This window comes from Glycine max, chromosome 7 (genome assembly GCF_000004515.6).
Source record: "Glycine max cultivar Williams 82 chromosome 7, Glycine_max_v4.0, whole genome shotgun sequence".
In the NCBI taxonomy this organism is placed as follows: domain Eukaryota; kingdom Viridiplantae; phylum Streptophyta; class Magnoliopsida; order Fabales; family Fabaceae; genus Glycine; species Glycine max.
Genome location: NC_038243.2, coordinates 39,621,407 through 39,646,392, shown reverse-complemented (window position 1 = coordinate 39,646,392; position 24,986 = coordinate 39,621,407). Strand labels below are relative to the sequence as shown.

Below are 24,986 nucleotides of genomic sequence, written 5' to 3'. Positions count from 1 at the left end.
CATACAGCTGAAGAATCTAAAACCTTATCCACGAAAGAATCAGATGGGGAATCATCAAAATGCAATTCTACATTTACAAACAGCTGAGACTGAGATCTCTCATTGAGAGGCAAATGAACCGTACATTTCTGGATAACATTAAACTCCCATTGCTTTTTTATTAACGTTTCAACAACAAAGGGCATTTACACAACTTCAATAAGAAGGAAAAACACTAAATCAAGGCATCTTAGCTTGGTTCTAGATAATCCTAACATCAGCATCTTAGTCAAAAAATAATGCCTCGTCTCTGCATAGGCCTGAGCACGGATGGGTTTGGGTCCAAAATGGTGAATCCGCTGAAAATTTATGACCGATAAATCTGATCCATAACCGTCCGTTAACGTTTTGGATTTTAACGGGTTTGGTTTGCGTCGGGTACGGGTCTAGCCAGTGGTTTATTTCGGGTTTACCATTCCCACAAACGCGTTTCGATATGGATAAAACCAATTAACCCGGCACAATAGATCCATTAATCATTAATGAGTCAGTCCCTGTCATCAATAGGTATGAACTTACTTGAAAGATTTGTATTTTTAATTTAACAATTTTTATGTTTTATCTAAAAAAAAGGTGTTGAAATAGTAAAAAAAAGAAAATTACAATATCAAGTATCATAATTTTAATGAACAGGTAAATATGTTTGGTCCCAATAAAATTTAAAAAAGTATTAATTTTGTCACTATAAAATTTTTCGTATTAATTTAGCCTGTAAAAAATAAAACATATTTTTACTAGTCATTGATAATACGTGAGACGATAATCTGATATGATCAATAAACTTACACATGTAATTTGGTTACAAATGAATTAAATAATTTATGTCGATTAAAACCACCCCAAAATGAATAAAAAAATTTGTGATGGCTAAAAACTTTCAAAAAATTTGTGATGGCTAAAAACTTTTAAAAATTGTAATTTTTTTATTAATTCTTGAACAATTTTCTCACACTTTTGAATGAAATTAACAAGAAATATGAAACAACAATGAGTTTTAATGTCTTCTGGGTATGCTTGAGAAGGTAGATGAAATGAGTTCTAATGCCTTATTTACACAGTATTTTTTGTTTGATGAAGAATCCCATACTAAGATTCCCTTAATAACATGTTTAGATCCTTTTTTAAAATTTAATAATTTAGACAACATATATATAAGGTTGAGACTCAAACCTGAATCACAGCCCAATTTAGATAATTTTTTGTTTGTCCAAGTTCTCCGGCTGATCCAGTATTATATCTAAAAATTTGTCCTTACTATTTTAAAAAAATTACATATAGATTATTTTTAAAAATATTTTATGTAATTTCTAAAAAATTAAGTAAATTTAAAATAATATTTAAATAATCTAAAAATAATATTTTAAATTTTTATTATTTATATAGAAAAATAATTTTACATAATTTTTTTATAAATTATGTAAAATAATTTATATAAATAGTTTCATATTAATTTATGTAATTTTCTTGATTTATCTAATTGGTATTATAAAAAATATTTACTAAATAATTTTTTATATTTAAAATGAAAATATTAACACTTAATTTTTCTAAAAAAATAAATATTAAAAATTTATTAATTTATATAAGTAGAATAAAAATAATTTACATATTAAAATAAATTTACTTAATTTTTATAATTTATATATTAATTGATGCAATTATCTTGATTTCTATAATCAGAGTAAAAATAATCTATATATTAAAATTAATTTACAAACTAATTGATGTAAATAATTTATATATTAACTTATGAAATGTAATTATAAATTGTTAAATAAAAACAAAAAAATATGTATACTTTTCAAAATAAAAACATATAAAATAAAATTAAAAATATTTATATATTAAATATTTTTTAATTTATAAATTTTTATAATTTTAAAAAAATTAATAACTCTTTACTAATGATACATAGAAAACAGTGTTTATAAAATTAACTAAATAAAACACGTAACTTAGTGATTTATTGTCTTTTCTTTGAATAAAAGATTATGAGTTCAATTCTTATCAATATATTTTTTTTATTTTCACTTTATTTAATCATTTGTCATATAAGGGGACCAAAATCATGGATTCAAAATTATAGGAAATAAAAATTATAATTTAGTCAATTTTTTTTTTGTTTTTAGCTAATAGTAGACACTTCTCTAATATTTCCTTTGCTCCTAATTTAGAATGCAACTGTATCTCCAAAGGGGAGGTAAGATAAATCTAAATTTTCTGTAAGTACATTTTGAACCATAGATTGAGACACTTCCCATTATTTGAAATTTTTGTTGATAAAAAAAGTAGCAAATCTCCAAAACAAAAGACAGGGTTTCTATGATTGCTTGCCTATCGCATTTGTTTCTCACATTGGAGATACTCTCTGCCTCAGCTTTGGTTCCTTAATCTAATGAAAAAGGTGTCTGGTTTGTTGGTGTGTTTACATTTAAAATAGAAAATAAGTTAATAACAATAAACTAAACATAAACGCTTGAAGAAAAGCTATATAAATGAGGCAAAAAAAAAAAACTATAAACATAGTCATAAAGGATGAATGTAAAGGCTGATAATTAAAGATAAATGAAGCAATGAAAGTTAAGTTATGACGGATTGATGATTGTGTGAACATTTTTAGTTTACAAAGCCTTTTTGTAGGGCTAAGTTAACTAAGTTAGTCGTTAACTCCACACAAGTTTTGTAGGGCATATCATTTTTGTCTTATTCCCAAAACTTGTAATATTTTTAGATCATTGCCAACATTTAGAACATTTTGAGATTATTGCGAACGTTTAGAATGCAAGTTATTGTTTCATCAGCCAGGTTCCTTTATTATAAGGGCCAAGAACAGCTTCACCAGCTCACTTTCTAGCTAATCAACAAGATTATTGTTCCAACCTTATTCATAATTTCATGGGAAGTGGTTCTTCATGAATAAATGTCCTCAACCTTATTCTCACTTAATTTGACCTAATCAAACCTAAACAATCAACACGATCCTCTGCTTGCTGATTAATTCAACCAGATAAAACCCAAAATAGAACTCCGATCATGGATCAATATTAGCTTATGGGTCTACCCCGACTTGTTTTTGAAATTCAAGGTAGATACATGATGCAATAGTGGGAATACAGGAAATAAATGTCCTCATTCCCTCGGTAACTTAATGAATATATATATATATATATATATATATATATATATATATATATATATATATATTTGTCATGACTTCAAACATAACACATGTGAGTTATCGAAAAAAAAAAATTACACATGTGAAATAAGAAATTTTGTGTGTGAGAGAGAAATAATGTGAAATAAGGATTTTAATATTGAACTTATAATATATCTGGACTGAGAAAATAATGTCTCATAATTATTTTAATATTTTTCATTTCACAATTTATTATCTTCAAAATCATTAATAATTCGTTTAAAATCAAGATTTTAAAAAATTACTTTAGACAGAAATCATAACAATATCATTTAATATATCCTTAGGACATAGTAAATCAAATAAAATTTTAAATAGTTAATGTTATTCTTTAAGTTGTACATGCATTAGGAAAATAATTAAATATTTAAAAAAAACTCAATATCTTAAAGCTGGATTTTGATTTAATTTTTAAATCTCTCTAATATTTTTTAATTCTTCAAATAAAATTTCACCATAAAGAACATAAGAATCATCATGTTTTACGTCATATTACTCAATATTATTTTATTACTTAAGATATTATACACTATTAAAAAATAGATTAATCATTATCAATTCAAACACAATAAAATTATTAAATCTTGAACCAGTCTATTCGCCCGTTCAATCTTGTTTTTGAAAACATTCCTTTAAAATGAATAAAGGTAAAATAAATAATCATTCCCACATTTAGACACATTTTGTGCTTAAATTGGTTATATTAATAAAATTAACACTTTCCTTAAAAATAATTAAATAATCAATCATTGATGAAAGAATAGGTGGTTTCAACACATTCATAACTTTTGATAAATATACACATAATATTAACTGTTATTTTTTTCATTAAGAATTGAGATTACTTATTTATTTTTTTGATAATGAAAAGTTTAGGTAAATTGAGTCTTGAGAGCTAATCAAAGTTTAGACAACTTCAAAAAATATTTATAAATTACCTATTACAAAATATTCACCTTGGTACCACAATATTCACGAACTTTAATTTGACAAATTAATAAACACCTAATAGAAAACTAATATTTTTTTTGAAAGTCAAAATTTATTGAATACAATTTGGCCCACAAGATGTGTTCCAAAATCACAGTAGAGGATAATAGAAAACTAATTTAAATATGGTTTTGTCTTTATAAAATACCACGTCTTTTATCTTTTAATTTAATTCTAGTCTGTATAATATTTTGTGGATTTTGAATTAATCACAATCGATATATTAGAGAAAGAAAATTATATTTAAGCATATAAAAGTATATTCAAGTTCACTCCCCCTCTACAATAAAGTTAACCCTTTCTTTACCTGTCGATACTAGTCACAAATTTCTGAGCAGGAAATGTCTGAACTGAGTCTGAACTGTTTTGGATCAAGTATAGGTTCAGATTGAATAGGATGATTATTGTGCCTTTTCCTATTTTGCACACGGATTCGCAAGTTGCAACCGAGTTACTAATTTTCACGGCTTAAACTGTTAAATAGTACAGAAAAAATAAATGTGCAAATAAGTGTATAACAACTGGACAATGGCCCAAGTATGGCTTTGATTTTGTCTTTCTTTTCAAGTTTGTTAGTTAAATTTACCAATCATTACTAGAAAATAATAAATAAAGGATCTACATTTTTAAAATGTAGAACACGCTTTGTCGTTTCGAAACTGGGGCATGTGAGCGAAAAACTCACCAATGTGTTTCTAATATAATTTTTGAAATAAATCTACGATGTCTACATACCACTTTTACCTTATAACCGACAAGAAAAATTATAAATAATATTAATATAATATTATTAACACATTTTTTAATACACGCTTTTCAATATATTTTCTCTTACTAGTTAAAAGTTAGGTATGTCTCACTTATTTGATAATAAGAGCCCCCAAATTTAAAATGTGACCAACATATTTAATAAAATTCATACGGTATAGTGTTGAACATACCATAAGCCAACTTTTGATTTAAATATGAAATTTGAACTTCCTATAAGGTGCTATCTTGGCAAGTTTGATTTCTACATATTACTAACGTAATTTTTTTTATATTATTAACTAATTAGAAATCATAACGATCATGATTTTATAACTTATTAAACAACTATAAAAATACTTTATACCAATAGTGCAACATCACTCTTTACTATTTTTTATATGTTCTGGATCTCCTCTATATAGGTTGAATTGGTCAGGTGGCTCACGGCTCACAGTAACTACCTAATTGTTTCACTTGCCAACTATTACTATATAAAATATTCCACGCTTACGGGTGCATATGTGGATTGCGTGTTAGAAATAAATTTGTATATTCACCATTTAAGTTATTATATAATTAATTTTAATTTTAATAATAAAATATTATTTTATTTTTATTATCATTTTTTATTATTTGACTAAATGGTCCATTTGATAATATCTTTAATTAAAATTAAAGATTAATTTATTATTATAATAGAGATTATGATAATGAGAAATAAGTTTGTTCTAATTTTAATTTAAATCGTTCTTAATCATAGGATTATTGTAAATAGGATATCAATAATTCGGATAGATTAATATATATGTGATAGTATTTATTGGATAAATATTAATAGATCTCATTTATTAATTTACATATATAGATGAGTCACATGTTAATGTGATGATTGAACGGACTCAATTGAAATTTTCTAATGGTTAAAATTTATCATAAACTGTCAATAGAAAGTTCTCAAGAAGAGGTATAATAGTTTTCTTTAACCTAAGATCGTCATAGTAATTAACAGATTATTTATTGTATTTTAATTCTGGATATCTAATGCTTTAGAGCACTTGTTGAATGAATATTTGATATGATTAAATACTTGTAAAATTAATGATTAATCAATAAGAAATTCATCAACTCTTGTTAATGAGTTTGAGCTCTATGAATAAAATTATATTTTGGTCAGGAAAATTAAATGAAAGAAGAAATGAGTTTCTTAAGTCATTATGAGTTAACTCAAAAGGGTTTAACACTAATACCATAGTTTAGAGTTAACCCAAAGCTGTAATGATAGAAGAAATTATTACACTACTCTTCTAATGATTCTTGAAAGTAAAATGTTACTTCATGCTATCCGGACGTTAAGGAGTGTTACTAGACGCCTACCTTGATTAGTATATTAATTTGATTAATATATTATTAGCTTAGTATTGAACTTATGGGATCACACACAAATGAGTGCTCTAATCTCTGTTAAAGAAATTATTTTAATATTTGATGATTAATTAAATTTGAGAATTTAATATGATCAAATGATTAATTGATTTCAAAAAGGTGGAATATTGTTATATTTTTGCTATAGCACTGAAAACATAAATAATATGAAAGATTTGGTGAAAGAAAAGAAACAAACATATATGATTTTGTATTTGGAATTTGGGTTGAAAAGGCGGCTAAATACAAGTTTGACTTGGTCAATTATTATTTCAATTTTAATTGCTAAATGATTAGCAATAAAAGATAACAAGAAATAATATAGCTTAAAAAAAGAATACTATCAATAATGATTTTGATTTGATTAGAAATTTGGTATCCTTAGCGTACTATAAATAGAGTCTTACGCTGCACGTTGAAAAGATATGAATATCACTTCTCTATTCTTATTTTTCCAGTTGTTGATGAATAGAGGTGAGTCTGGATAGTGTGGATACACGTACAGTCTTCACACTATTGAAATTTTTTTTCTTCAAGAGCTCATCAACAGGTACACTTTTTAATACGTCATCTATTTATAATACAATTTAAATACAAAATAGATTCTTTTATTCCGCAATGTGTGTTTTTTGAACACCTATTTTTCCTACAATTGGTATCAGAGCCATGGGTCTTTTGTATTTAAATTATATTTAACAAAAATTTGAAAAAGTTTCAATTTTTATTTACTTACACGTAATGTTGCATGTTATGATTGCATGATTACATTGTCAAATCAAATTAATTTTTTTTTGTACAATTTGTAATCTTGTTACGTGGATGTTTTTTGTTTTGAATCGGTGGAATGTTTGCAATTGGTTGTTAATACGGTGCTTGATTTGCTGGAGGTGTTCCATATCATATACGTTGGTATTTTTATATAAAGGAGAATAAAGATTTATTTTATTTTATTTAGATTCCTTTTAAAAGATTAAACATTTCCTTCAATTTTGAACAATTTGTTATTAATTCTTTTATTTTTCAAATTGCTAGATATTAATTTAATGGAAAGACGCTGCATTAGGATATGTGATATCAAAGAAGTATGTGCTTCAAGCACTGTATCTCGTTCAATTATTTGAGAGAATTTTTTTTTATATGCTATGTGCGTAATTATATAATTGTTATATATCTAAAGGATAAATAAGTTTGTTATCTGATTTATCTTACATATTAAATTGTTCAATCATAAGGAACGACCTGATTACTAGGGGACTTATAGAAAAAAAAAAGATAAATTGAGACATATAATGCAATTTTTTTAATGATTAATAATAAGGAAGGACCTGACGAACAGGAGACTTATAATTAATAATTATTTTTTTCTCGCATAAGATGCATGTTTTTGAAATTAATTATACACTGAGTGCCTAGACAACCTAGAGAAGTATTAAAATTAATTTATTGATATCAATAGGATTGGCCTGACAACCAGGAACTTATGTGATATGATATTTCTTATTTTGATTTAAAAATGTATATGATACATTGTCTTAGAATGTGTATGAGAAATGACTTGATAACCAAGTGGCTCGCTCATAATTTTTTAAGAGGCTTTATGTGATCCACTTAAAAGAAATAAGTATTTCTTACATTACTATATTATTATTGTAATTAGTGGAAATATCATTAATATTTTTATATTTTTTAAAAAAGGTTTGAAAAATTATGCTTTGATATAACTATATTTTGCTGTCTACTTAATCAACAATATGTCTTCTCTATCGCTTCGTGGTATTCTTGAATCTGGAAAACTAGTCTGAGCCAATTATGATGATTGGTACAACAACTTGAGAATTTTTTTCATGCATGAGAAGCTTATTGACACTATTGATAAGCCTCCCATAGAAGCACCTGATCTGAGTGATGTTGAAGCAACCAAGGTTTTTCAAAGTACCTAGATGAGTGCCTTACTGCTAAGTGCATTATCTTGGCATCAATGAGTTCAGAACTCCAGAGGCAACAACAAGACATGGACCCATATGAGATCGTCGAACATCTTAAGAAGATGTATGGTGGTCAAAGCAGGACGACTAGATTTCAGTTATCTAAGGCCCTATTTAGATCCTCACTTGCTGCAAATGAAAAGGTTGGACCCCATGTTCTTAAGACGATTGATCTCATAGAACAACTTGAGTAGTTGGGGTGCACTCTTGGGGAAGAGCTTTCTCAAGATTTGATTCTGCAATCACTTTCTGATTCATTTTCACAATTTATTGTGAATTTCAACATGAATAAGATGAGTTGTGACTTGCATGAGATGCTTAATCTGATTATGAGAATCAAATTGCTTTTGAGAAGAAGAAAATAATTGTCATGGTAGTTGGCAAGAGCTCCAAGAAGAAAGGCAAAGTACCAAAAAGGAAGCATCTTGGACCTAAGGGTGGTATGACCAAACCCAAGAACAAAAGGAACAAGATTGATCAAACTGATGCTGAATGTTTCTTCCGTAAGGAGAAAGGTCACTGGAAGAGAATATGCAAGAAGTATCTAGATTCTTTGAAAAACAAGAAACAAGGTAAGACATTAATGAAAAATGTTTTCATGATTTCTTTAACTATCACTGATTCTTCAATGTGGGTTTTAGATATAGGCAGTAGTTTTAATAATGTGGGTTTTAGATATAGGCAGTAGTTTTAATAATGTGGTGACGTTAAGATTGAAAAGGTAGATGGAAAGGAGAATGCAGTAGATCCCTTCACCAAGACGCTTGGCAAAAAAGAGTTTGACAAGCACAAATGGGAATTAGGAATGAAGTTCATGAATGATTGGCTCTAGGCAAGTGGGAGATTGTTGGGAATAAATTTGTATGCCCGCGATCAAAGTCATCATGTAATCAATTCTAATTTTAATAATAAGGTATTATTTTATTTTCATTGTCATATTTCTTTATTTGACCAAATGGTCTATTTGATAATGTCCTTGATTAAAATTAAAGACTTGTTATTATAATAGAGATTATGATATTGAGAAACAAGTTTGTTCTAATTTTAATCTAAACCGTTTTTTATCATAGGATTATTGTAAATAGGATATCAATAATCTGAATAGATTAATATATGTGTGATAGCATTTATTGGATAAATATTAATAGATCTCATTTATTAATTTGCATATATAGATGAGTCACATGTTGATGTGATGATTGAACTAACTCAATTAAAATTTTCTAATGGTTAAAATTTACCATAAATTGTCAATAGAAACTTCTCAAGAAGAAGTATAAAAGCTTTCTTTGACCTGAGATTGCCATAGTAATTAACAGGTTATTTGTTGTATTTTGATTCCGGACACCGAATGCTTTAGATACCTGTAGAATTAATGATTGATCAAGAAGAAATCCATCAATTCTTGGTAATGAGTTTGAGCTCTATGAATAAAATTATATTCTGGTCAGGAAAATTAAATGAAAGAAGAAATGAGTTTCTTAAGTCATTATGAGTTAACTTAAAAGGGTTTGACAGTAATATCATACTCCAGAGTTAACCCAGAGCTGTAAAGATGGAAGAAATTATTACACTACTCTTCTAATGGTTCTTAAAAGTAAAATGCTACTTCATGCTATCTACACGTTAAGGAGTGTTGCTAGACGCCTAACTTGATTAGTATATTAATTTGATTAATATATTAGCGACTTAGTATTGAACCTACAGGATCACACACAAACGAGTGTTCTAATCTCTGTTAAAGAAATTATTTTAATATTTGATGATGAATTAAATTAGAGAATTTAATATGATCAAATGATTAATTGATTTCAAAAAGGTGGAATATTATTATATTTTTGCTAGCACTTAAAATATAAATAATATGAAAGATTTGGTGAAAGAAGAGAAACAAACATGTATGATTTTGTATTCGAATTTTGGGTTGAAAAGGCTATTAGATACAAGTTTGACTTGGTCGATTATTATTTCAATTTTAATTGTTAAATGATTAGCAATAAAAGGTAACAAAAAATAATATAACTTAAAAAAGATACTATTAATAATGATTTTGATTTGATAAGAAATTTGGTATCCTTAACATGCTATGAATAGAGTTTAAGGTGCACGTTAAACCTATCCCAATATTACTTCTCTATTCTTATTTTTTCACTTGTCAAAGTTGACGAATAGAGGTGAGTCTCGATGTGGATACACATAGAGTCTTCATATTATTCTTATTTTATACTTCAAGAAATCATCAATAGATACACTTTTTAATATGTCATTTGTCGTTTATAATATAATTTAAATATAAAATAAACGACAGATGACATATCATAAATAGATACACTTTTTTGAACACCTATTTTTCCTACATTAGGGAAGTCCTTTTCCTTGCTTGAAACATCTACCATGTTTGGAAGTACCAAAATCCATCTAACATTATATAAATTATTATATTATACAAGAATAGGATTCTAAATTGTGGGGCGCAACACCTGTTACCAACTGCAATATATGTTGTTGTTATGGAGCTACCGGCAACGGCATTAGTCCACAATTGTATTGTGAGTTTAAATCACATCACATGAATTGCTGCAATGCAACAGAACCGCAATAGGGCTGCAACTAGGTAGCTAGACCGCAACACTAGCGTTCTTTTATGGAAAGAAAAAGAAAAGAATCGGAGATTCAAAGCTTAATCTTCTATTCAAAATGTTGTTCATTGAATGGATGTGGTTGTGTAGGGATGTTGGGGGAGTGCAGGAGGCATTTGAAAAATGACGCAAAAATCTTAAAATGAACAAATATGTATACGATCTTATAAATTAAAGATATATCAATAATTAGAATAATTATTTATATATTTTTTGAATTATGTGCAATCATATAATAATTTTACGTCGCAACAAACGTAATTTGCATCACAATAGCCACAATAATACACACATTGCAAATACACACATCTGCAATGTGTGCAACTATAGCCGTAATCGCAATCGCACCCACAATTTGAAATCACGTCAGGAAACAATCTTGTTTAATCTAAATAGAATCACGGTAAAAAAGAAAAAAACACAATTTGTACTAATTATTAATTGTACACTACACTTGGTGGTACTGTGTTTAGACTATCTTTTTACAGTTGCACTAACAGCAAGGCTTATTATATTATTTTTGTTACAAAAAGAAGGTGTGGTCGTGGTACAAGGGGGAGGCACAGGTGTGTGTTGAATGATGAACTTTCACCATCATAATTATTGAAGTGTTAAAAGACAGATCGATCACAAATGTGAAATAAAACAAACATGATTTGGGTTTGTAAGTGATGTGATATAGTGTTGTGTTGTGTTGGGTGTGGGAAGAAGAGACAGACAGACAAGAGAGTCTAAGGACACAATGGCTGGCAGCAGCAGCAATGCATACAACATAGCCACCTCACTCTCACCTCAATTCATTTCAGGGTTTTTTTTCATTACTCACCTCGGCACCTTTTCTCTCTCTCTTTCTACAGTGTTGTTTATGTCCTTTTCCTCTCTCACACAATATTGCTGCAGACATGCAGTGATGACAATCCTGCAACTTCTAGTTTTGCATAATCGTAGACAAACCCTTCTTTCTTTCCCTCTTCAATTATGACTGCCTCATTTGCCCATAAATGCAATTTTATTTTTCTTTTTTATTTGTTTGCTCTTTCTTTCTCTTTCAATTTATGTACGTTCGTGGTCAGGGGAGCGTGATGATCTTTCACTTCTGCTCTTGGTGGGTCAACGTCAGCAAGCCACGGGAGTTTTTTCTTTTGTTTTTGGCTTGTTAAATGTATGTGGAATACTGGAATGTGCATCTATAGTTGTTTTTTTTTTCTTTTTTAATTATTGTTATTTGTCTTAAGATTAAGGGTGTATTTATCTAATAAGTATAACTAGGTTCATGTTAAGTTTACAAAATTAAGTTCATCCAAATTAACTAACTGAAATTCAAACAAACACTAAATTCGTTGTGAAGTTTATGCAAATATAAAAATGCTTTTTTATAATAAAAATCAAATATAATAAGCGCATTAGGACTAGTTAACTCATCTAGAACATCTCCTGTCGAGACTTCATTCACAGGTTATACGTGATTACATTATAATTGTCACCCAAATTATTATTTCTTTTTTATCAGCACTCAAACTATTTAGTTACTTTAAAACTTCTAAAGGTCTCTGAAACTCATGTATGCCATGTGATCCTTATTGAGGATGTTATTCCAGGATTGTTGGCATTTCCAATTATTATTAAGTAAAAGGTCATTGGATGGAAAAACATAACCATCTGAATATTATATAAAAATCTGATTCAACTTTATCTTGTTCAAAATAGTTTGAATAAAATTGAATAATTTAATTTCTTACTTTATTTATTTATATTTTATTAATACGAATACTTTTGTTCATTATGTGTGAGATTAATTAATTTTTGAAGGATAGAATAATACGATCAGGCTCTTTCCACGAGTGGGGATTCCAGCGCGTCAAATTCTACCATCATGATATTGATAGGTAATTCGCTTCCCATTAAATAATACTCTGTTATAATGAACTTGTGGATCAACGTACAAAAACACTCACACTGACGAGGAAAAACAAAAACAAAGCATATGAACGCGCATATACATATAAAATATAATACAAATAAGTCAATAGTAGGAGGGTTCTGCAATTTTATTCCTTTCATTTGAATTTTGTGAATGGTAAAAATGTAATTAGGAAAAAAAAATTCTATCAAGATAATCAATCAATGTCCCGATAAAAATAAATGAATACTATACACTAATATACATATAAAATAATAAATTTAAATAAAGTTTTTAATGTTATTTTATTATTATTAGTTTATTAAATTGAATAATTACATAATTTTATCCAACTCGGTCTCTATCCGTTGCATTCTCAATATAATATTCAGATACTAAATATATGAATACTTTTCTAATTCAACAACATAATATTCAATATTAGAAATAAATCTCTATATATAAAAATGAAAATTGTCCTAAAAAATCACTTGTTGAAAAAAAGAAGTAAAAACACATTTTTTTACGCATAACACGTTTCAAATGAAATAAAAAATACAAGTAATCTCAAATAAAATAAACCTAACAAAAAAAAAATCCTTTTTGATAATGGTTTTGAAAAAAAAAGTAAATAATAAAGAAGAGTAAAATTTTCTTTTCAAGTACAAGTATATTCCTCAATTTAATAATATTTCAAAATAAAAGAAATGAAACAATAAAGTATCATTCCTGTATCTCCTAAAAATCTCTATCATTCTTGTAAATACCATATATGTGACTATCGAATTTAATAATAAAAAATATACCATTTCTTTGCTTCAAAACTCTCTCAACCAATCATATTATTATTGTAAAACGACCTGATTAATAAAATATATATATACCTTGTGGTTAGGGATAAACAACACAACTAACTGAATATATCCTTATACTTTAGTTAATATTTCAAATGTTGTTCCTATGATTTAGCAAAAAGTTATAGTGAAATTCATTCCAAAAAAAATATGATTCACTAATAAATTAGTTGTTGCAAGATGAAAAATATAAATTTAATTTTTGAGTGTAAAAAAATATGACAAATTAAATTATAATATTTAAGGACTAATTTGATAATAAATTATATTTTTCGAGAATCAATTTGATATTAAGTTATAAAGTTTATATCAATTTGTCATTTAATTATGTACAAGACTAATTTATTATACTTTTTACATATTTAAATATATATCAATTATATTTTTAACGACCAATCTATCATTGTCTCAGGCTCAGGATTCAATTTGGCTATTTAACTTAATGGATATTATTTATTAAAAAATTACAAATTACAAATATAAACATTTTTCTTCAAAGCTTTTACACCAAAAATGTAACAATATAAAGATCTATAGAATAATTTTCTTTCATTTTTTTTAAAAAAGTTTTGTTCCCAAGTGATTTCCGGCAAACTCAAGCTTTTTCATCAAAGAGGGCCCACTGAACTTAAGCTTGTCTACCCCTTTTCCTGTGGATATCTTCGTTGAATATTCATTCCTTTACGCAATGAGTTGTTTTCGGCAATGGATTTTTTTCACCCATGCAAGGACAATAATGAATTATGATCTCTTTTCCAAACTCTTTTCGTTCTTCTCAACCTCAAGAGTAAAAACGACCTCTTTCATAGCACAATGCACTTTGTTAACTTGAATGAAAAAGGGAATATTCGACATCGACAGTTCTTTTAAATTCATGATCACGAGCATACCAAATGTTTGATAACAGATGCAAACAAATCCAATGCAAAAAAGCTGAAACTCCTTAAACGTGGAAAGAAGCTGCTTGTTTAGGAAGCAAAAACCATTATGGGTTATGGCAGAAAGTCTTTTAATACCCATTTCATCAAGTTTATGTAAAGTGAATAACACTCACATAATTAATCATCACATATATGTATAATTTTTTCATTTCGTTACAAGCTCACAATGCCTTTTTGCATGAGTAAATGCTTCAGTGCCAATTTTCAATTTTTAAGGGTAATAAGCTATTTGTTGGATTAGATTTCATGAAAAATAATTGATTGATTTGATTAGTTAAAGGGGTGAGAATATATTGGGGGCAATAGGCGAATTAACATTGCCAAAACTTTTAAAATTAATTATACTTTTAGTAACATTTTACAAAAACAAATTTTACCAATTCAACTGTATGTTAAAATTTAAAATTCTCAAAAGTCGTTTAAATCTAAATTAGTAAATTGATATTTTATTATACTGCTTAATTTTAATGTATAATATGTTAGATTAAATGTAAGTAAATATTTATTATATATGATTACATTAAAAAATTCTAAATTGTCTAGTGTAATTAATTTTACGAAGTTTGAGTTTTAGTTTCAATTAATCTTATATCGTTGCTGGTTTTACTCCAATTTTCACTCCAGACCAAATATCATAACGTCTTAACCTTGATTCAACATTCATATATACTCCACAGCCAATTCTGCTTCAAGGTCGATGAGCTCCAAACCAACGTCTACCCCACCCCATTAGACTGTGCCACACGACAAGTATACTGCCGGAAAAGGGGTGATGAGGAGCATATTCTTAATTATGTATGTTTTCGTAGTATTGGAGATTGATTTGACTATCACTACTAGAAAAAGAGCCTTTCACAATAATTTTTTGACACATTTAAAGACAGTTTAAAATCATTTTTTACTATGATTCCTACAAAATTATATTAAAAAAATTATATTTTAAAATAATTTTTAAACTGACATCCTTTTAAAACGATTTTTAAATAAAAATCATTTTAAAATTATATCATTTTAAAATGATTTTAACTTTAAAATCATCTTAGAATAATTGATTTTCTAAAATGATTTTACGTTAAAATCAAGATGTCATTGTTTGAATATGAAGTTTAGTTTTTGAGTTAATAAATCTAGCCAATGATAAGGTTTCATGTATTTCGTGACAATGGCCCATTGCAACCAGAGTTAGGACCACTGTTCTCTAAGGCTAGAAAGGAAAGCATGTTGAGACATTCCACGGTGGCGGCGCGAAAGACACCTATCACGGCCAGTGAGTGACGAAGGACGTGAACTGAGTGAAGGAAATAGTCAATTTATCTCTTAATTCACCACAATGTGGTTGTCTTTAAGGGAATCTCTTCTTTAGTGTAAGTATCTTTGAGTATCTCTTAATTCACCATGACGTGGTTGTGTTCAAGAACATTTCTTTTTTTAGTGTATCTTTGAATGAACGTAAGACAAATAATTTTGATTAAGATTAATTTAAAATAAAATATTTTATGTTTAGATGTTTTTAATATATATTCTTATCTAATATAAAAGTGATATAAAATTATTTTTAACTCAAAATTAGTTTTAAAAATAAAAACAATTAATTCTTCAACATATAAAATTAAATATATAAATATTTATCTAAAATTATATTAGCTTATATTTCAACTAACTTTACATTATCTAATATGAATCTAAACACGAGTTCAACTTTCAATTATCCCACTTGTCAGAGTGTTTGGATTAACATATATAATTCTTTTTAATCAAATTTTCATGTCAAGATGCATAAAAAAACAACTAAAAATTAATTCTGTGATCCATATTTTAATTATGTGGATGTGAATCAAAATACGCTAAGAAAGATTAAGCATTTTTTATCCCTAGCTAGTTTTTTTTTTTATTCCCTCGGATCTTATATTTTCAAAGTCCAACAAGCAAATCAAATCTCCTGCGGATCTTATCATGGCTTTGCTTGTTGATACCCTTATGAGTTAGTGACTCATACTACAAATAATGTTATATACCACTGATTTGGTGTTAAATTTGTTGGTGTTTAAGTGTGAATAAGAAGTATCATATTTTATAAGCATGAATGTTTTGAAAAATATATAAAAGTCAATGACGCATAAATCTAAATATAGTGTTAAATTCTTTTGTATGGTTAATTCATGATTCATTAATGAAATTTTTTCTAATGTTTTACCCACTTATTTCAAAAAAGTGGTATAAGATCAATTGATGGTGATAAAGGTATCATGTTGATGTGAGTTGATAATGCAATTATTTATAATATATTGATGATAATGACTATGCTCTAATGCAATCATTAAATACTCATAGAAAGACTTCTTTTTAAGTATACCATATGCAATAGTGTGGTGGAGATTATAAGTTGATATACAAACATGAATATAAAAAGTTTCCCATGCATTAGATAAAGAAGTATGTTAAATAATGTTTAAGTAACAAATATCCACAAACTCTCTTATTTTAAGGTTTTGAGTTAGATGTAATGTTAAATTTTTTTATTGAGTGGTTTCTCATTTTCCTAACTAAATTAAACCTTGATTGTATAACTTTTATATAATAAAAATTAAGCTATTAGTAAGACTATGCAGACTTTATATTAATGATAATATATTATATATACAAAAAAGTCATGTTAGTATAAAAAAATATTTATTATTAATATAAGAAATATTAGTATAATACCTTATTTAAATTTTAAGGGTCATAATGTTTAATTTTTTTTATATTAATGATTCTATATTATATATACCTTATCTGATTTTCAAGTAACCTATTCTCTTGCTAGCTGTCTTGTATATTGACAATCAAATGGCAATACATACAACTAGCTAGCTACTAACTTTGTGTTCCACGCGAGAATTATATGAGCCAAACAGTTGAAAATTGATGGTCACAATATGAGGTTCATTTATAAGCATATTCAAGTCTGTCTTGGTAACAAATCTTTATATATGGTTCTCACTTTCTCACCTTTCGTTCCTTTGTCACATTTTAATTTCTTCTCCAAGATGGCCATGGTAGACATCTACAACCCACCATCTACAAAACGAACCTAGCTACCTACAAGGAAGGGTATCGATCAATCAACTGCCAAGCAAACTAGTGGATATTAGTCACTAATTGGTAATTAGTTATTATTACTTGCCCATATATCAGACTAGATTAATCATAGTCAAGTATATGATATCTTTGTATATATGCACCATCATGCTACTCATTAAGGTACCTTGTATATATCTTCTCCACCTCAAATTCTATGAATATGAATTAATTCTAATCAAGGAATTTACACATACTAGAAAAATACATAGTACTAGTAATATAAAGTTTGTCAATATAGTTGTTTCTTGCTCTTAAAACTTTTAACTTTTTGTTTTCTTTCTAAATTTTAAGGATATGAATTTAAGTATCACATTAACATTTTCTATATATATATATATCAGTTGATGAGAGTATAGCAGAAGAGCTAATCTAGAAAACTAATCATCAAAAAATAAATGATTTAGGATTAAGTTTAATTAAGTAAAACAATCTTAATCACTTATAAGTTATAGCATATGATGAAGATGAACTCGTCTCAGTTCTCTCTCACTGGGTATGTCCCAATGTGAACAAAGACACAGAGATAACGAGAGATAGAGACTCTACTATACTGGTTTGCGTACAAAAACAACGACCCTTTGTTTTGCAAATCATTATCTACGTAAAAAGAGAGTGGGTTTCTCTATCTTGAGTTTTGAAGCAAAAAGATAGAGATTATGAGAAGTACGTCTTTCCCCAAAACCAGGAACTAGCTTCAAAACTGAAAAGTCGTGAAGTTAATTAGTCAACAAGACAAAAAACGTTAGGTTCAAATGCACGCGTGCAGGTAAACTTCTACATGCATGATTACTGACTCACAACAAAGAGAGAAATGAAACCAAAGGTTTGCAAGTCCCAACGAAAGCGGAAAAAAAAAGGGAGAAAAAAAAAGAGAAATTACTAATAGACATGTATATATATATATATATATATATATATATATAATTCGTTACAGCCAATATTATTATTATTTTGGTTTAACAAGTGCATATATGTATTCTAAAATCGCATGACATGACATACCATATATATAAAGTGATATGATCCCTTTCAGTTTCTTAAAGGAAGAAACTCAAAAAACTGGTTGGAGGTGATTTCAGTGTCCATAGAAGCACTAGCACAGAGCATAGATGATGATTTCCTCTCAGCAAGAGAAATTCCATCTTGGTCATCCCTCTTGTGTGGAAATAGGTCAAGGGTTCGAGAATCTGCATTTTCATCACCACCATAGTAGTTTAAACTTTCTCTGTTGATGAGTGAAGATGATAAATTATTATAGTTTTGAGGGGATAAAAGTTGTGTGTTATGTGTTGTTGTTCTGTGTGAAGTTGTAGTAGGAGCTGCTATAGTAATAGGAAGGAAACAAGGCATTTCCATTTCTTGCAACTTAGCTTGTTTTTCTGATATGTTTCTCCTTAAAACTTGTATGCTGCCTCTCTCCTCAAACTGAGTCCACCCATTAGATCCCTTTTCTGCTATATCCAGTGCAGATTCCTGATAAAAAATACGGATAGTAAAAAGTTGGCAGTAAAAAAGAAATTTAAAATTAAAACATGAAAAAAAAAAAGAGATAGGATAGAGAGAGAAAAATGGGGGAGGGGAGAATTCAGAATTCAGAAATCACATTCAATTCAGAAGTCCAAGAAAAGTGTGAACTGATATAGCACAAAACAGTCCCAACAGAAAGTTAAAAAAAAAAACAGCTTTTGAAGTCTCTCCTTCTTTCCAAGATACAAAAAAGCTCGTGTTGTTTTCTTTAATTTTTTTTTTTTCATACTTACTTCTGAAAACCGAGTAAAAAAAATTGATTTTTGTTTTGGCTTTATTTATTATTTTCACCTAGTGAATAAAATAACAAGACCCTATTATTGGTATTCTATAGTCTTTGGGGTATCTTAGCTTAACTAAGCTGAATAAAATGTTGTAGTAGTACCGTGAACAAAGCCAAGAGTAATTACAGACCTCTGCATGTCCACTGCAGTTTGAAGTGGATGCCCACTTCTTTGTCTCTTTAACTCCACAACCTGTCTCTTTCAACCCTGTGGCCAAAATCCAAACACCACCAAAATTCAACGTCAAATCTTGCATCCTAAAAATCATAAGAAATCACACACTCTCTTTCTCTCTCTTGGTTGTAATCATCAGTGCAAGAGTGATGTATAATGTAGGAATCTTTTGACCACTAAAAGAACCTTGAATAGCCCCAAAGGCCTCAAAAACGTTATGGTATTAGCACATGATATAGTATCTAGCTGTATTATATGTACCCTATTGGCTTTTCTGAATTTCCCATAACGTACTACTTTACTTACTACTCTTTCTTTCTTTCTTACCTTCACCAGAAGAAGAAGAAGCAGCAGCATTGTTATTATTATTTTCCTCCATTTCCCTTCTACGCCGCTTCTGTCTCTCTCTGGCCTTATGATTCTGGAACCAGTAGAACACGTTCTTCCCTTCAATCTTCCCAAACTGGCGCAACTGCGAAGCTATTTGTTGAATTTGTTCAGCTGAGGGTGTTTTTGTGCCTTGTTTATACAATTCCTCAAGGACTAGTAACTGCACTGGCGTTGGACTCCACCTTGTGCTATGTTGCGGCTGAGACTGCACATTATTGTTATGGGACCCTGTGCTATTTGTCCCTTCCTCTGCTAAATTACCTGCACCATAGGACACATGGAAAAACAAAACAAAATGGTTAAACGTAGTGTATGTTCATACTTTACAAATCAAATGTGTATTAACCACATTAAAAAAAAGGCGCTATACCATGAATATGTATGAGAATTTCTAAGAGTGAGTGCGTGTTTGGATAAACGTTGTTGCTATCATTCCCAAGATTCAAAATAAAATATACAAAGAGTATATATATCCTTCTTCAATAAAAGCATATTCAAAACTCAAAAATATGTTTAGAATAATGGCTAATTAATTATCCAAACATCGAACTTAAATATTTGCTTAGGCTTACCAACATGGTGGTTGAAGGTGAGGATGTGGTTGCAGTGGGTGCAAATGCAATAAGGTTGGGCTATTGAGCAGAATGTGGTGATTTTCGGGGGTGCATGGGAATTGAGGGTGGAGTTTGGAGCGGAAGAGTGAAAGGTGCTACCAAATGAATCAGACATGTTGAGGTTAATTTAGAATCTATGCTACAAGGTCTTTTGTCATATATTGCACATTGGCTACTAAGGTTTCAGCCTTTTGGGGTTTTAAAATAGGGTTTCTGTGTGAGAAAGACGTAATGGAATGGGATGAAGTTAAAGGGAGGAACTGTGTATTTATAGGGAGAGGGAACGTTGTAGTAAAAGCTTTAGGTGGAACAGCAACCAACAGAAGAGTTGACCCATATGTGTGTAATAGTATACAATAGTAATAATAGAGAAATCAAGTTAAGTATTCAAATCATGAGGAGAGAGAGAGGGAGAAACAGAAAGAGAGAGGTGGGAAATGGAAAGCGTAGAACTCTGAGAGATTTGGAGAGTGAAGGTGTGTGTGTGTGTGTGTGTTTCTTAAAAAGGACACAGCATGAAGATGATGTAGTGTTATTAAAGTTGCTTCTTCCCCATGTCTCCTCTTTCATCCTACACAAACACGCTCACATGGTTAATTTTTTTTCCCCTCACAGTGCTTTGTGCCTTTCACTCTTCCTTTCTCCTCATCCAAAGTTTTTTTTTTCTCCACCTCTTGGTTTAAGACACATAACCTACAAGTACACAACGGAGACCTGTTTCGTATGGGTACTTCTTTGCTTTGTCTTGTACCTGACAGTTGACACTGTGTATGCACACACTACACTTTTGGACAATCACAACTTTTAAAACCCACTATTGGAAAAAAAAATTATCTAAATCTTGCTAAGCAATTAAGCAACTCCCTACCATATTGTGATCTAAGATTGATGTGATGTTTTCACAAAGGTTCCTATTCATTCCAAATATATACTCATAAATAGTTAAGAAACCATCTAAACTTGATAACATTTTATGTGACCCAAGACATTGCCATATAATAAAATAAAATTGCTCATTTTCTTCCAATTCATTCCAAATATATACTCATAAATAGTGAAGAAGGCACCTAAACTAGAACAATTTTGAGCTAACACAGCTCTAACTGAAGGTATGTTTGGAGAAACGAATATTTACAATCAAGACAGTTTCTAAAGGCAAAATGTTAAGTTAAGGCTCAATTCTAAAGGCATACGATTTGATATATATTATTGATGTTTATTAACTTGTATCTTTCCTACTTGCCTTTTTCTGAATGTAACGAATCTTTGAGTTAGAATTCCTTGCACTAATTAAGTTTACAAATGAGAAGCAGAGGGCCAGAGAAATAACAAGCACTTTATGCTAACTATAAAAACAGGTATGTTTATTTAATTTCAGCCAAAATGTTTTACTTTCACGTAACTGCAGAGTATTTTGGAAGGCTACTAAAATAAAGTCAAGATTTCTTGACAGCAACTACAAAATAAATCAATCTGTTGCAATTTTTTATGGCTTGCCGGTACAGTTAGATGATACTTGAAATAACACTGAAAATCGAGATCATAATTTTAGTAACCTGACATGATCATATGCAGCCTTTTTCGATCTTTTAATCTACCTTATCTCGACTGCAATAGGTCTTTGGGGAATAAAATGCTTCCAATAATTTGCTTTTGTTTGTATAAAAAGTTTAGAATGGCTAGGGAAACACTTATCCCCGTGCATAGGAAAATACATCAACTTCGATGGGAATTTACAATGAAATTAACAGATATTCCTAAAACTAAATCAAGTATTAACTTTGCCAAAATGTTTAATTACACCAGGGGTTCGATCCCAAATTCTTGCGTATAAAAAAACATCTTTTAGAAGAGAGGTATATAAATCTCATAAATGAATATCAATACTCCAACATATTGGTCTCCATAGAAGGATATCTCGGATTTATCCAAATAATGGAATTGTTATCTAATATAATATGCACTTTTTTTTTACCATTTTATTATTTAATAAGATATCTTTGTAGACAAAGATAAGACTAATCATAGAGCTGAGAATAATATATAGTCAGGTAAGAAATATTATAATATATGTTCACTTTTTCTTTCATATTTTTCACCTCATTTTATTCCCTCTTTTTCTTCTTATTCACCACATCTATCACTTTTTCATTTTCCCTTTTCTTTTTATCTCTAGCTTCTTTCTCAAATTATTAGGCAGTTTTAAACAATCATGTGTCTATAAAAATAATTAATAACACTTGATTTTATGTCATAAATATTAGTTAAGACCAATAATTTCTCCATCTTTCCAATTTTAGTTTTTATATACTCCAAAATCTCATTTTCCCAGGTAAAAATTAGAAGTAATTTTAATAAAGGTTATCACAATTTACTTCTACTATGGTCAATGGCATACGATGTATTAATGGACATTTTATTTCAAAATACATCTAATTAAAAGGATAGGCTATTGGATTAACATTTTACGCGTACATATATGATCATACTAAGACAACGCGTAAAGAAAAGTCAGATTATTCTTTGTTCATGTATCACCGACCTTTTTTGTCATCCATCATTGTCATAAAATAAGCTTGCGTGTAGAGCATACTCAGATACTGAATGCTTATTGAATGTAAAGCAAAAACTTTATCGTAAAATTAAGGCATGGCTGCGTGTCTCACGTGTAAAATAAATACAAGCTTTGTGTACCCTAAAACCGTAAATAGTGGCTATTCATATCATATAGCCAACCTCAAACTCAATCTGTTGTCTCAAGTTTGGAAGCTGATTAACTATTGAATGAATAATAGATAGATAGGTGCTTGTCCCCCGACCATCTCTTACAAAGTCAATAATAATGTTGCCTTTATATTGTTTGTTGTTAGAGTTATTCATTTATTTATGCTTACAAGTTACAACATATTGAATACTAATGTCACTCTCGAGATATATCCTCGTTAAGATTTTATACAAAAATGCTAAAAAAAAATTATATGATCTTATACGAAGGTCAATGCGTTAAATATTTCGATATTCATAAGAATAATTTTATCACTCAATACATATATAGTCATATCTCATTCAAACAGAATTACCTAACACTGTAATTTAAACCAAAAAAATATGGTGCAGAAACAAATTACGAATTTTAGTTCTTTATGTAAATGTAGCATTATGCTATTTAATATTAATTAATTAGCATATATATTTCCTATATCTTTCACAGTTACAACAAGTGTTTTGTGTTGCATGTGATTGGAAAAATGGGTATACAATCGTTTTAAGAAGAGTGTTCAGAATTTAAGTAAGCTATTAATTAAAACTGTACGATAAGTATTATGTACTTGTTGTCTAGCAAACTACTAAAGATTGGTCAGAAGTATGAAAATCTTGAATTTTGCTAATAATCTCATAGTAAAATTCCAGTTGACTATTTCATGTTCTTCAGGTTGATACCATTACCAGGCTTACCCGGAAAGTGTAGAAGTCAAAGCTTCACTCTCAATATATTAATTTAACCGCTATTATACTATAATAATTTATAAGAAAAGAATAATGGAAGCTAAGATTAATGTGAAAACAGAATACTGGAATTTGTTCCACTGTTTCATGTTGTTCTGTAATTTTCTTTTTTTGAATAATGCTCTCAATATTTTTCCATGCTTGATTTTTGCATATCGTGATGTTTCAATTAATTAAACTCGTTCAGCGTCCAGATTTTAAAAAATATAACTGAAACAAATTAGTATGAAAGATGTATTATAATTGTATATTTGTATGGTCGTCGAGAGAGACTGAAATTAGGAACAATTCTTTTCAGTACACATTTGGATTGGGTCTAGCTTGTTTAAAGTATCAAAAGTGTAGTTATAATTGTTAATTAGAAAATGAACACTTAAGATTATATTTTGATAACTTGGCAGTTTTTTTTTTATTCCCAAGTCTAAGTGTGTGTTTTTGTATTTTATCCGCGAAAGTAGCACATTCATACATAAATACATGGACTATCATAGATATGTATACTGCTGAAATTTAGGTGGATGCTTAGCAGATTTGCTGTAATGGGTTGGTGTCCCTTGAACCAAATGTCAATATATTTTTGGTTTATTAATAATAAAAAAAAAGAATAAATACGTGGAAATATAAGTTATGAATTCACAGTACATGATC

At 28.7% G+C, this 24,986-nt stretch overlaps 1 protein-coding gene across 2 annotated transcripts; it reads right to left on the bottom strand.

The window, feature by feature from the left end:
• Positions 1-17,604: 17,604 nt before the first annotated feature.
• Positions 17,605-24,165, bottom strand: LOC102666678 (WUSCHEL-related homeobox 6). Of its 2 annotated transcripts, none has more exons than XM_006583849.4 (5): positions 20,790-24,164; positions 20,155-20,478; positions 19,784-19,860; positions 18,845-19,315; positions 17,605-17,800 (listed from the first exon to the last, which is right to left on the bottom strand). In XM_006583849.4, exons 1-4 carry the CDS (start codon positions 20,944-20,946, stop codon positions 18,872-18,874), a joined length of 1,002 nt encoding a protein of 333 aa, XP_006583912.1. In that variant the 5' UTR covers positions 20,947-24,164; the 3' UTR covers positions 17,605-17,800; positions 18,845-18,871. The 2 variants fall into 2 exon arrangements, with proteins under 2 accessions (XP_006583912.1, XP_040873312.1); XM_041017378.1 differs by lacking the exon at positions 17,605-17,800 and adding an exon at positions 17,870-18,542 and having other exon boundaries at positions 20,790-24,165.
• Positions 24,166-24,986: the final 821 nt, after the last annotated feature.

Excerpts from the sequence above, each read along its gene's own strand:
- LOC102666678 (XM_041017378.1), bottom strand. The coding sequence starts at position 20,946 with ATGTCTGATTCATTTGGTAGCACCTTTCACTCTTCCGCTCCAAACTCC. Across the intron at positions 19,861-20,154 it reads TTCTTCTTCTTCTGGTGAAG|GGTTGAAAGAGACAGGTTGT; the intron begins GTAAGAAAGAAA and ends TTTTGGCCACAG. Across the intron at positions 19,316-19,783 it reads ACTGCAGTGGACATGCAGAG|GAATCTGCACTGGATATAGC; the intron begins GTCTGTAATTAC and ends ATTTTTTATCAG.